The sequence below is a fragment of the Lepisma saccharinum genome, chromosome 22 (assembly GCF_977018435.1).
Source record: "Lepisma saccharinum chromosome 22, izLepSacc3.1, whole genome shotgun sequence".
NCBI classification, from domain to species: Eukaryota; Metazoa; Arthropoda; class Insecta; order Zygentoma; family Lepismatidae; genus Lepisma; species Lepisma saccharinum.
The window spans coordinates 11,144,560-11,159,931 of record NC_139250.1 but is presented as its reverse complement, the minus strand read 5'-3'; the positions used below and the strand labels follow the sequence as shown (position 1 = coordinate 11,159,931).

At 33.7% G+C, this 15,372-nt stretch overlaps 1 protein-coding gene across 4 annotated transcripts in view; it reads right to left on the bottom strand.

Annotated features, from left to right (window-relative positions):
- Positions 1-9,573: 9,573 nt before the first annotated feature.
- The window catches only part of axo (axotactin), a 223,120-nt gene continuing 217,321 nt past the window's right edge, over positions 9,574-15,372 (bottom strand). Inside the window, exons 35-36 of one of the 4 annotated variants that reach the window (XM_083143941.1) lie at positions 12,778-12,865; positions 9,574-10,564 (exon numbers count right to left, since the gene is read on the bottom strand). In XM_083143941.1, coding sequence (XP_083000067.1) covers positions 10,356-10,564; positions 12,778-12,865 — 297 coding nt within the window. In that variant the 3' untranslated portion in view covers positions 9,574-10,355. Of the gene's footprint in view, positions 10,565-12,777; positions 12,866-15,045; positions 15,176-15,372 lie in introns of those variants that run through there. The other 3 variants (XM_083143942.1, XM_083143943.1, XM_083143944.1) reach the window with 3 other exon arrangements.

Sequence of the window (15,372 nt, the reverse complement as noted above, 5' to 3'; positions counted from 1 at the left end):
TCGATCTCTGCCATTTTTTGAGGTGATGTGATCAGCACCATCCTCCAGCCACCCAATCAATCTATGATGCAGTGTGAGAGTGCAAGGCTTATTACATCGGCAGATCAATCAGTGAAATAATTCAACAGCACCTATCGGATGCAAAAAAAGCCAAACCTACCACCAGACTTGAAAAACATCAAATACAACAGCCATAAATTCAAAAAAGTATATGTCAAACACAAAGTGCACACACTCGTAGACACCAAAATCAAGGAAACGAATGCCATCATGCACTTCCAACCCGAACTGAACATCGATAGTGGACACATGGATTCCCCTACTGCTGCAATTAACACCTGTGAACGGCAGACGACACCAGCAAACCTAGTGGCAATCGAGGAACAAAAAAACAACAGAAAGGAGCCAAGTAACAACGCAACAAGTTCCACCGAGGATGGTGGTCGTGGTCACCAAAATTGCTAAACTAAAAACAGGTTTAACGGAAAATATGAGTACTAAGTTTCTCTAATTATTTGCTACCTCCACATAGCAACAGGTGACTCAGTTAATAGATATGATGTAATTTGCTCTTATTCTGCATAGCAACAGCTTTACGACCTACAACTAAGAAAGCCATTTCTTAAATTGAAACGTACTGCCCATTATATAGGAGACATAATTGTTTGTGGCGTATTGCAACTGTCCCCAGTGTGGAGCAATTTGTTGCAATATTTTAAATAAAATTAACTTTTCAAATGTTACTTATCACATTAGTATATTAACCAATTTCTACAGTCACTATAGTAACGAGTAACAAACAAAATAACATCAAAATTGAACAGAGTAGCACAACAGAATTTTCTTCATTCTTTTCAGATTATGCTCAAAACTAAATAACAAAATATAATTGTAAAATGTCTTTGAATTAAAGAACTGTTGCAATAGCCTCCTCCTCCGGTTGAAAACCTTGACATCATACTTTGATGTAGAAATACATATATTTTTCAAACGTATATCTTCAATGTATCATCTTCACTTCTTCTTCTACTACTTCTTTGGCAGCAATCTCATTCCTTTTTCACATCTTCTTTACAGCCATCTTCAGTAGATTTCTTCTTTACTGCAATCTCATTACCATTACTATTTCATAACCATCTTATATCCATTTAAAGGGTTATATTCTTCATGAGTGCACTTCTTCCCTTTGAAGCTGTATGTGCAAATGAAGTCCTTCATTATAATGGTATACCATATTACATTCAACTTACATTATATATATTCCTTCTTATCATTCTTCCAGCGAGACACTTTGTATAATTTTCTTCTTGGCGCTTTCTGTTTTTATTCGTGTCAAACACTTGTCCTTGATACATTGAAATAAGTCAGACAGTTATGAGAGGAGAAGACAAATATAAGTTATTCCATAAAAGACAATATTATGATCAACAGAACATAAATAAACAGAACAAATACAATAAATTCATGCTGTTTTACACACGATAATAAGAAACAATGAACTTTCTTGTAACAGCGATGATCAACTCACTGTTCAAATAAACTCACCTAACCTTTCAGATGAAACAGGATTATCCGTTCTAGCATCCGAGTAATTTATCGAATTACGAGAATTATTACAAACACTGTCACTATTCTGATTAGTATTACAATTAAGCGTATGCTGGCCACTAATATAAGATGATTGTTCATCAACATTTGCATTTCTTCTAACACCAGCACTTCCATTATTATTGTTATATATGGATGGATAATGTTCACATCTAAAATTAGAATCATTCACGTTATTATTAGTTCTTTCAGACCTTACAAACTGCCTTCTTGAGGGATTGCGTTCAAATCTTCTGGGAGATGGGCGATGATTTACATTGATTCTTGCATTTTCAGTCTGTGTTGTAGAATCATAAGAATTCCGCTCAACATTTACTTGCCTGACGAAGTATTTTGTTCTATCGAAACTCCTCTTCTTATTAGCCCTGTCATCAGAATCTGTATTATCACCGGGCAAAGATAAACTTTTATTCTTATCACTCGAATACAAATCAATAGTCCTTAATTTCTGCGTCAGTTGCTTAAGATCTGTAATGTTATGGCAGCCCACATTCTTTGAAATTGACTCAGGTAGCTGTTTCAAAATCATCCGTATTACTTCAACTTTGTTTGGAGTTTCCACAAGGTTACAATAAGCAGAGTACGTTTTTAAAGCGTATGCTTCCAATGACAAACCTGAAGCTGGGTTGTATTTTCTAGATCGTAACAATGTCAACTGACTTTCTAATAACTCATTAGATGCAAACTGATCAAGAAATTTATGTACAAAGTCCTCATAAGAAATGAAACTCTTCTTTTCACTGTTGAACCAGTAAGCGCCTACATTATAAAAACACTTACGAATTATACATAATTTATACTTGGAAGGAACACCAATTATGTTTAACATTGTAGTTAGTTGTTCGATAAATTCTCTAGCAGACTGTTTTGAAACATCTCCTCCAAAACGTGGCAATTGACTGAGTTCACTAACTCGTGAAAATCTATTAGAGCATTTATCAGACTGATTATAAGAATTCCATGTAGAATCATTATTAAGCCACATCGGGTTATAAGTACAGTTTGTTCTAGTACAAGGACAATGATTTACATTTAAGTCATCAGGAAACTGATCATGGATTAAGGAATGACATGTACTTTGACGTTGGCAACCACATACTGAAGTTCCAAGACCTGTGAAATTTTCTTTATTATCACAAGCAACATAAGTTCTAGAAGGTATGGAATTTCTGTTAGCTGTAGAACAAATTTGCTTTGATGTGTCTGTAGCACATAAAGAACTAGGTGCATTATTTTCAATATCACAAGTATGTACGTGGTCATTATCATACAGCAAAGAGTTGTTCAACGAAGAAAGACATGAATGGTTATTTAGTGAACATGTACAATGGATTTTGTCAACAGTAGGATTGCTATTAGTAAATTCAGTATTATCTAGAACACAATGCCGCAATGCATATGTATTTTTGCCTTGTGAAGTGGAAGCTTTACCAAATTTATTTCTACTTTTATTGTGAGCAGATTTGCCCTTGCACAATTTGGTTACATTTTCCTTTACAGAATTCAGTTCAGCATCAGATGTATCATAGCCAGAAGAACCTGTATGAAATGTTTCGCATTTATTGTGTTCACTAAAAACATGCTTTAATTTAGAATTTAATCTTGTATCAGTTTGGCATGCTATGTGCCTATGTTCATTAATAAGTGCATCAACATTACTTAATTCTTTATCTGGTTGTAGAACGTCTCTAACCATACTATTACAAATAACATCGCTTTGCTCTAAGCTAATGCATTTCTCATTTAAATCCTTAAGCATAGAATCAAATTCTTGCAACTTTACCTGCGTAGTATTCATATTTGTTTGTAGTGTACTTATAGAAGTTTCATGTTGGCACAACTGGTTTGATAAGTGTTGTTTTAACTCATCATCATGATGGTCTAGTTTTGATTCCAGATCACTGACTTTCGAATTTAATAAAGTTACTTCATCATTTATACGTTCATTTAGTAACCTATTAGCTGATTGACAAGCATCAGAAACCTGCTGCAACTTATTTTCTACATGTTGGAGCCCTTCATTCAGTTTTTCAGTACTTTGCTGCAACCTAACCAATTTTGTGCCCCAAACTTCACAGTTTGTTTGTAAACTTTCGCGCAGCGTTTCAGTGTTCTGATCAAGTCTATCTTGTAATCTATTCTCCAAAGCTTCAGTGTTCTGAAGTAACTTCTCTTGCAACCTATTCTCCAGAGTTTCGGTATTCTGGAGCAACTTCTCTTGCAACCTGTTCTCCAGAGTTTCGGTATTCTGGAGCAACTTCTCTTGCAACCTATTCTCCAGAGTTTCGGTATTCTGGAGCAACTTCTCTTGCAACCTATTCTCCAGAGCTTCAGTATTCTGAAGTAACCTATTCTCCAGCGTTTCGGTATTCTGAAGCAACTTGTCTTGCAACCTATTCTCATGTTGGGCCAAACTCAAGTGAAAAGCAGATAAAATTTGGTCAATATTGGGATTTACTGTATCCAAGTATGATTTTAAAGTGAATGGATTGAATTTTGGATTGCATGTCTTACAGTAATAGTCTTCTTTCATAGAGCTGAATATTACCCAGTGAATAACTGTAAGACCTCTACAATTTACATGTTCCCATTTCTTGCATGACGTGCATTCAATCATGCGAGTGTCAGAAAATCTGTCCTTACAACAGATTAAATCCTCCATTTGCTTACCAGAAATGTCCTCTTCGTTGCTTACTTCAACATCATCACTAAGATCCGGTTGAAGACACACGCTACTTCGAAGGACGTAAGGCACTTCTCTTTTCTTCATTATTGCATTATCAGTTCAGTTCTTATCAACTCACAATTTTCGAATCCTGGCTCTAGGTCGCCAATTTATTGCAACTGTCCCCAGTGTGGAGCAATTTGTTGCAATATTTTAAATAAAATTAACTTTTCAAATGTTACTTATCACATTAGTATATTAACCAATTTCTACAGTCACTATAGTAACGAGTAACAAACAAAATAACATCAAAATTGAACAGAGTAGCACAACAGAATTTTCTTCATTCTTTTCAGATTATGCTCAAAACTAAATAACAAAATATAATTGTAAAATGTATTTGAATTAAAGAACTGTTGCAGTATCCCCATCAAATACCAGGGTGGGCATTACACATGCAAGCATATTATACGGTAACAATATACCATATATTATTTTGCATCTATAAAAAGTGGTTATGCAAACCTTCAAGATTGGATTGATTTGGTATACAACTTGTCACAAAGTAAATTTTTGTATATGTTGCATGCACATATATGGAAAGGTAAAAAATATATATAGTAGGGATGGGACCAATTAATCGGTACTCTATCGGTATCGGCCGATATAGGCATATCGGTGTATCAGTGTATCGGTAAAATTACCGATTATTTTACGGATCCGATATATCGATAAATATCTGATAGTTTAGTGCAAAATTCAGCCATTGATGTTGTAATTTTTATGAATAATCTCCATGCCCTACTTTTTTAAAAAGTAAATGTCTAAATACGCAATTTCTCTTGGACTGCAGTCACTTTGAAACACACATTTTTTAAGGTCAATGAACCTTTCAGGTTCTTCCAGGACCATTTCTAATTTTATATCGGATCGGTAGAATATCGGTTATCGGTATCGGTAAATTTTATATCGGTATCGGCCAAAATTTCATATCGTCCTATCCCTAATATATAGGCAATGTATGGAATATTCAGTAATTTTTAAACCTGTGTTTTGGTCAATCACATTTAAATATCTATATGGATAAATCATCAAACACCAAATGTTGAAGCAGGAGGGGATACCATAATAACTGATATTGTTCAATGATGATTTCATATTAATAAAATAATATAAATTATTATTATTATTATCATTATTGTCATCTTCATTGCTATTCTGTCTCAGGTAATGTTGACATCATCACTAAGATCCGGTTGAAGACACACGCTACTTCGAAGGACGTAAGGCACTTCTCTTTTCTTCATTATTGCATTATCAGTTCAGTTCTTATCAACTCACAATTTTCGAATCCTGGCTCTAGGTCGCCAATTTATTGCAACTGTCCCCAGTGTGGAGCAATTTGTTGCAATATTTTAAATAAAATTAACTTTTCAAATGTTACTTATCACATTAGTATATTAACCAATTTCTACAGTCACTATAGTAACGAGTAACAAACAAAATAACATCAAAATTGAACAGAGTAGCACAACAGAATTTTCTTCATTCTTTTCAGATTATGCTCAAAACTGCTGCTTACAAAGAACACAACATTAAACAAAGATTTTTTTGAACCATATATATTTTGCTTATATATGGATAAATTATTTTATAAATAAGCAAGGAAATAATAAGACAACAATGCTCAAAGAATAAACAAAAGTGTAGAATTTTGAGTTTCCTTCATTGATTAATTTATAACACATTATTTGATTGATTTTGAGTTAACCAAAATATTTTAATACTCCGGAAGCCATTTCATCCAAATATCAGACATAAGTATATTATATTTATAGAAGGAATAAAATAACCATAACTTTTATTGCTGGGTAAGTTAGAATACATATCCAGGTTAATTTTAAAAATATTTATGCTGGTATTAATTCATTCCCTTTTAATGATAATTGAAATTTTAGCAAGGCATGTTTTCGTCAACAAAATCCCGCTAATATTTTTTTATTAATTTTTTGTTTTACTAAAATATTGATATCATGTGATGTCATATTTTTTTTCTGAAATGCCTATTGTTTGGTCAAGATTGTTGTGAAATTTCAAAAGGATTGAATCATGTGTGAGCGAGATATAATTTTTTTTGTAAAGCACTGCAGGTTTCAATGAGGGCTTCGGAAATGAAGGAAAACGAGAGTTGGCTGAAAGTTTGAGAGGCCTTAACTCTGAAACCAGATGAGTTAGAGGCGAAAAATTTTATGTGGTTTCTTACCACCATGGAAGGATTGAATGTACCAAGTTTCATAAAAATCCGAGATGGTGGGTTCCCTGGCCTGGTTGAACTGATGTGGAATGATCCTGTCGCAAAATGTTCCGTCAAAGTAAAAAATCATGGGAAATGGCCATTTCACTTTGTAGTGTTCTTTTAAAAATTGTTATTACTAAAGAAATACAACCTGGTAATTTGTATTTGCACCTGTTTGTGTATACACATTATATGCAGTGACATAGTGAAAACATGTGTGGTAATGGCTCTCCGAATTATTCCATGCACAATACGAAGCAAAGGTTTGGAGGCAAAAATTTTGAAAAAAAGTGTGCATTAAACTTTAGTAGATGCTGTGTTTTAATTGTTTTTTATTTTTATTTTTCATGCAACATTTCGTCTTGGTTTCACAGAACTTTTTCAAGCCAAGATAAGCACACACCAACTGAAAGTTGTGCAAAAGACAAAAATTCTCTACACTGCTGTGTTATCTTTGCCTGAGATAGTTCTGGGACCCCGGACAAGAAATTAATAAGAAATTTAGACATTTTGTACAAGTTGCAGAATGAGGCAACCATATTCTATGATTTAATGGAAGAAAAAAGTATCAGGCTGTGTCAGTGATCAAATTTGAACTTAGACACCAATATATCACAACATCCATATCTGTCTGCTCAACCCTAATTCAAATGTTATAATTAGGGCTTGGAAGTTGAAAAATCATATTTTTTTCTTAGCCTTGAAAACAATGCTAAACCTGATGTCAGTCCATTTCCCCCATAAGTTAGAACCAAAAACATTGTTTTTATTTGGAATGTTTTGGTCTGTAGGTAATTTTTCAGTATTTTTGCCGTCTTTATGCATTCTGCTTCATTTTTGACGTTTATTTTTCTTCTCCCCTGTTTCGTGAATTTTAAATGAATTTGCTAGCATAATTTAGGTATTTAAATTTCCTGACATGGGTCTTTTTAGCACGTTCACTACACAGTGAATGGAAATTCACAATATTATTTTTAATTCAGGTACTCATGTTTGCTGCAAAGCTGTTTTAAGTTACTTTCTATTAATTTTGGTAGCCACTGCCACCATCCTCGTTGGAATTTGTTGTATCCTTGCTTGGCACGTTTTCAAAATTAATAGAAAATAACTTAACGTGCAAACGTGACTACCTGAATTATCTATTACTGCGTCTCTCATTCCCATACTATGAATTATTTTTAACTTAAAAGTTTGGCAATGGATTAAATAATTAATTGTGGGACATTTATTTTTCCTCCAGCACTTAAAATACTTTATGTTACGCCTACTTTGGGGTTCCCTTGTTGACCACTACAATCGCTTTAATCTTGGATTTTAGTCATAATATAAAAAAATTATAATCCGATGTACACAAAACACAACTGTATTTTCAGATGCTGACTGACTACTGTATCGTGCGAGGTGCACTCTGAAAGGAGGAGAATGACTTCCAAAGAAAAACGAAGTAAAAATAAAGAAAACCACATTACCATTTAATTGCTTTTCCTCCCCTTTGCTTCAGTAGTTTAAAATACCGAACAACGGGTTTTGTCTAATTATTCAACTACTCTGTTGTAATTTATGAAAAAATCCAGCTTTTATTTTAAAAGAAAATAATTTTTAGGTCATTTTTTAAGATTTTTCAGGTCATCAACTTACGAGCCCTAGTTCTAATGTAAAACTTACTATGTAATGAATTTTTAATCTGTTATTCAAGCAAGAATATTTTTTTCTTTTAAATATGATCCACATTTGAATGATTATAATCATTTGAAAAGCTATCAATACCTCTACAACCTGCCAAGTTACAGGTCAAGTTCCCTGTGCATATAGCACCATGCCATGAAGGCATATTTAAGGGATGGATGTAAGGGTAGAAGAATTTTGGAAATCATTGTCACATGAAATTAGTCACAAATAAGATGATTATTTATTATTGAGAAGAATTTGCCATTCTTAACATTAAAATATGGCAAACTGTCAATATTTAGAGCTGATTATACACTTGCATTAAGTTTAATTGTGTTAAATCTATTAGTCACCCTATAAATAGGTTACCAAAGATCACCAATCTTGCTTATTTAAATGCTAAACATTTGAACACATGGATGATAATGGTTATACTTACCTGTAGTCATGCCAAGGTATGCTTCATTTGTATACAAACTAATGCACTTTATGTAAGATAAGGAATTCACAACTATAGCAGCACATCATACTTTAACTAATGCCACAATAGCTTCTACTTGACTTATAAATGTCTTTTAGTACTAGGAATTCATATTTTATGTAATAATTTCTTAGTTTGGCAAAATAAGGAGAATTCAAAAAATATCAATGTTCTGTTCTTTCAATTTTTTCTGTAGCTCCCAATGTTACCAGATCCTTTCAGATCTCATCACTTACAAGCATGTAATAATAACACTGATGTTCAAATTTTTAAATTTGAAATATGAAGATTTTAACATTTTTGAAAAGCAGCACATTGGAAACTGGTTTAAATATAAGCATTAAAACCAAAATACATAATTTGTAACATGAACAACAACTATTTCAATAGATATATGAATATTACAACTTCATGTATGATTCCAATAACAGCTGTGTGTTTTATATTCTGTGGAATGGTTATGGGCACATTTTCTAATAGAATCTCAAGTACAGTTTCAATATCTTAACATCATTTCCCTAAAACAACATAAATGGTCTTAAAACAGATTTAATTTGATATATAAGGCAGAAAAGACATGTTATACACAGGGTACATAATTTTATCGTCTTACATTTTTCAAAAACAAATATCATGGCAGCCATATTTGCCATGGTGTAGTATAATTATCCAAATTACCTTAAAAATAAGATAACTCTTGTACTATGATATTATTTCCCAGTTAACAACATCTCGAAAAGATTGAAATATGGCAGCAAGTTGTGTTGACTGTCATAATGGTTTTATGGAGTAACACATTCATTATAGGTAATTACAATATAATGCCAATGAAAATTCAACATTTTTATAAGGCACATTTTTTTATTGCATACTTGATATTAAATACATACATTTCTACCATACTAACGTACTAGCAGTAATTATATTTTCTCCGCAAACTGGTAATATTCCACACTTTTCAAGGAATGATACCTGGCCATTCTCTTCATGACTACAAAAATAGTACCAAAAACAATTCGGAAAGTCTTGTAAAAACAAGAATACAACAATGAATTGTTTTTATGGCAGGCACAGAAATTAGGATTAAAATCAATATTACATTACTATAAAATGTGATATTTACATATTTGTGGCACAGTATAAAAAATGTAGAATTAATAATGCCAAAAATAGGAAAAATTGCAGATTCCTAAATGTAACTATATTATTATTATGTGTATAAATAATGCTCAATTGTTATTATTTCAAAATTACTGCCTATCAAATACTTCAGAAATACAGATTTCTGACTTTTAAAACTAGGATGGTAATAAATAAAGCGGTACAGTTAAAATGTCTCCACTGCTGGAAATTTTGTTTTTTTATTTTATTCAAAGTAAATTTGATTTTTTTCACTTTGATTATATGATGGTTACCGGTTCCTACTTAAAACTACATCAAAGGAAAAACACAAGTGGTTGACGCATCTTCTTAACCACACACACTCAATCATACTTATTGCATACATCCTTAAGAAGATAGTTGATAAATGACTAGGCGAGGGGAAAAAAAATCTCTATACTAAAATTCATTACTCTGTATCACTGAGTTCGATAATCTGTACACTAACTTTCCCAGCGCAACTTTATTCCGCATTGTTAGTCCAGTGACAACACTGATTCCTTACTGGATCTCTGACTATTGGATCCTAGAACTTGAGGCCCACCTAGATAACTAATAGGATTCCCAAATGTTCGCCTGTCTTCAGCTAGAAAAACAGGAGACAGGTGGGGAGTCGACGAGAATTGCGATCCTCTTGCAGCCAAGATCTGGGCAGGTAACATCATTCTACTGGAATCTGCTCCATCTGAAAGAAAGGTACAAATTACGATAATGCAATTTGTAATCTTTGCAATGCAGTTAGTAATAGAGATGTTATATAGACATGCATTTATAATTGGAAATGTTCCTTCCCTCAGGTCTTTTAAATGTAACACTACCCTATTTTCAGTGAGCTTCCATGCAAAGTGATGTATGGTACTACACGTCTCTTGAAAAACGAGTCTCATTGATTGAATTGCTTTATTTTACTTCGCTTTTATGCCACTAATTGGCTAATCTCAAAGATGAGGATGAGTGAAGATATGATGAAGGGTCACTCACAAAGAACGTCCATGCCCAGGCTGGGATTCGAACCTGGGACCCCTGGCATCGTAGTGATAACCACTCCACCACAGTGGTCGGCTGAAAATGAGTCTCATGAAAGTTGCAAAAGTCAAGATAGGAGTACCGATTGGAAAGTTACTTATAAAAATTACATCCCACAAGCCTCAGCAGAGGTGGACGATCATCCAAGCAGTTATGGGGTGACGTGTGGTCAGCACGACGAACCCCCCATCACTGTAGGTTTCTGTGACCGGGTTACGCTACTTATGTATCTCCCCAATTTCCTCACGATGGTGGGTGGCCACTGGTCCCATTGGTGAAATCTCGGGAGAAAAGCTGTTACACTTTCCCCCAAGTGCGTCCCATAGTCGGATCCCAAACCCCTGATGCCTTAGACCACACGGCCACAGCGCGAGACTAACAAATATAAATAGTCAAGACAAATACATGGAGAGAAGAATAAATTTCTTGATTCAAAATTTTCTCAACGTGCAGAGGAGTATGTTATGATTAGCGCAACTAGCATCCCCATGTAGTACTTGCCGAGATGAGGAAAGGGGTTAGTGGAGGGTTATAACACCCCATTTAGCCCAGATTTCCTAAAAAAAAAGTAATGTACAAAAATATAGTAGAATATAGCAATGACTACTGAAAAGAAGAATCCATACCCTCCCCCTACCCCTTGACTCTCTCCGCTTGGAGTCATAACATACCCTTACAAAAGTTTGGTGCACATACCACTAAGTATATGCAATACTGATCACTTCACCTTTGCAGGGGATTATTCTAAAACACACATATTTACAAAACATCAGTTACATCAGAGTTTTGACATGTTTGTTAGGTTAGAAACACAAACATGCAACAATAAGGTTGCTTCTATATCTTACCTTTCTTGATTCAGAACCTAACCCCCTGAATGTGAGACCAATCGTTAAGATTGCAAATGCAAATAATATCAATATTTTTCTTCTTGTTCTCGTAGATCACACAGAATCTAATATATTAAATATTATTGATGTTCTATAGATGTCAGAGTATTTTATTATGGGGAAAGAGTAATTTTAATTAGCTTAGCAAACATTCCACATTATATTGACTGCATTTATCTGCCATTGGTTTATACTGAAATTTGTTTATGTATATTTACATATTTTATATTTGTCTTGTTTGTATTTAAAGCATATATTCTTACATAATTACTTTGCAGATTTTATTAAATTTATATTTTGTTTAATATTTTTATTTGATTTTTGTTATTTTGCGTCACTTTTCTGCAACTTTTGACTAATTGCGACGATGAGAATGAGTGGTGATATGATGAAATTAATGAGTGGACGCTCACGAAGAACACCCATGCGCAGACCGGGATTCGAACCTGGGACCCCTGGATATTTTCTTTAAGAAATGGTATATTTAAAGCTACACAACTGCAATATACTACCATTATTTTATTAGACACATATAAACATTAAACTAAAACTAATCTCCGTGGTGCAACAGCCATCTGCTGGGTGAAACAAGGTCAGCATATCAAGTCCTGTCCCTATTATTTTCTGTTTTCGAGATTGGTTATATGTAAACATTGGGAAGTAATCATGAAAGAATCACCAGAGAAAATAGAAATTGGACAATACTGCAAAATTATTATTTGTCTTGTGAGTGTTCTCTATTTTCTTCCCACTGTCTGCATTTCAATTGTTCCTGCTCTATAATCTGATAATGTGTATTACTGTTAGAAAACTGTCATCTAATTTTTTTATTAATTATATCGCTATGTTTGTTAATGCATTATTAAAATAAAGGCACATTTATATTTTTTAAAATAGCTCAAAGGTTTGCTTGAATTACTTGTAATATTTATTATATTCTTTGCACCAATATTTAAACAAGTTTAAAGTAAAGGAGCCAAACCTTTGTTTGGATATATCTCTGACTCTTCTTGTTTAGGTAGAAAAAGTGGATCGCTGCTTTGTGCGCATTCCCTGCTTATGTCTGTCTCCTGATAAAATACACAATAACAAAATGAATAACTGGTGCTATCTATCATAGCATTTAACTATTGTTCTTTGAAAAATTATACATATTTTATTATTTATTAGTTGGAAAAATTCTCCCTTTCCTTTTACTTTGAATAGAGAAATGAGTTAGGTGGTAGAGCAGCCCCAGGCTAAACCTTGCTCAGTAGAAAATGAAAAGTCTATTCTACTCTATTCTAAATTCTGATGTTTCATGCTACTTGTCATTCGACATTGTAAAATTAACCAAACAAGAGTCACAACCCCCCCCCCTTTTTTTTTTTTTTTTTTTTTTTTGTTGTACAAATTTTCAAATTGAGCTCAATCCTTCCTCAGGCTTTGAAAGTTATGAGCAGGACATAAAAAATGGTTAAATCAATTTTATCATGTCTTCCCATATCCTTTGGAACCATACTGAAATATTGAAGTCAAATGGAGCATTTGTATAATCAAAAGATGTTACATGCTGTGTCTATTATTTTTGTTAACTTTAAAATAATATAATCCATTAGTTGATTAACACTGCTGAAATGTATAAATCTGAAGGGATTGTTTTAGAATTATGAAAGAAAGAAATTATATGTTTTTGAAGCTTATTGAACTTATCATACTACAGAGCATTCCCTGACATTCGCTACGAGACTCGGCAGCAAGCGGCTCGGCGTCAGCGCTTGTATTTCCCGGAGAATGGGGTCCGCGACAGTCGCTAGAATCGGCTATTAAAATTACAGTTTTCATATTGTGTACTAACCTTGACTACAGAAGGTGTTGAAAATGATGTCCCTCTGCTGCAACACATTCCTGGCATCTCCGAAGGAAATTGGCATTTACACGTGCAAGTTCGTCTACTGTAATTCTCCCGATTTCTCGTACAATACTCTCTTTTAACTCACGGATGGTGTGCGGATTGTCTTTGTATACTTTATCTTTTACATTTTTATTGTTTATTTTTAGATTTAAGAATTTTCGCGGCTCTAAATGCTGTGGTTTTTGCAACACCCATTTGTTGAGAGAGGCGGTGGGTACATTTCCGAGGAGACTGTTCTATTATTTATCCTGTCTCATCGAGTTTTTCCTCAGTAAGTACACGTGGGTTTTTCTTTCAACTTTTATTCAGAACTGACCCTGTTACTCTAAACTTTTTATGAGGTTTAATATAGTGGTCCTATGTGGAACGGGAACACCAGGAAATTTCATTGCAAAATGTCATCGCACTTCTCCACAATTCCTCTTTCCGAAGTAACACTCGACACGATAAATCCTTTGTTGTAATGTAAACTTTTGTGGTGCCATATTAAGCCACAATCTTCAACACACGGACACAACACAACTTCCGAGGGAGGATTATACTGGCGTCAGTCTGCAACGTCAACAGAAAGGGAAAGAGAGCGAAGGCAGGGAGAGCGAAAAAACAGACTGTAGCGTGCAACTGTCGAGGACCTGTTCACCGGGAAAGACAAGCGCTGACGTCGGGCTGCTTGCCGCCGAGTCTCGTAGCGAGTCAGGGAATGCTCTGTACTACTTGCTGTATTTAACATGTAACCTAACAAAAATTTGCATATTACATGCAAACTAAAATAACATTCCCAAACAACTAAATTCAATTATTTTTAAATATATACTGTTACAGTGGAGCCCCAAATTTATGTTCCTGGATTTTACATTTTTGTAGTCTTCATGGTCGCAATAAATACAAATGTTATAAACTTTTTCTGAATTTTAATTTTTCAGCCATTTGAACTTGGTCTCCAAAAAACATATACTCAATGTTCCACTGTATATTAAAGAGTGATATGCAATCTTTTTCACTTTGATTTTGCTATGCTTACAAGAAAACCCACTAGTCTGCATAGCTTTGCGTATTAAGTTATTAAGAAAAGGAAACCAACATTATTGAAATATTGGCATCATCACAGGAAAACCACCCAAAATATGACTTCACTCATAATAATTAAAGCTTGTACAATAGGAAGTTATTTATTTTAAGGAAATGTAGGCATGTTGCAAAAGTAGTTTAGTCCAAGCATTACACCTTAAATACTAAATATTACCCTGTACTATTTAGATTACATTGAAAATGTTAAATGGTTACGGATAATTATACAGAAAGCATTTAAACTGCATTCTCAGTACTGTTTAATACGAAATATTTAAATTCTTTCACCTTTGCTCATATAAAGCAGGGTTAATTTTGTGAAGTCCAAGACTCAGGCATAAGGAGTTGTTGTGAATTCCATACTTCCCATTTCGTTTATGCTATACAGAAGTGCATTATTTTTCTTACTTGCTTTTATCTGAAATGTGTTAGTAACAAGAATGTTCATTAGGAACATACAATACATGTTAGATTAATAGTATGATACTACATGTTAGAACTAAAGCATAAACATTAGTTGTGAAGATAAAATATACACATGCTTTAGTACATTTAATAGGGAAAGATATGTTATGTTACAACATGCACATCAAAGATGACAGTGCAACTACAGTG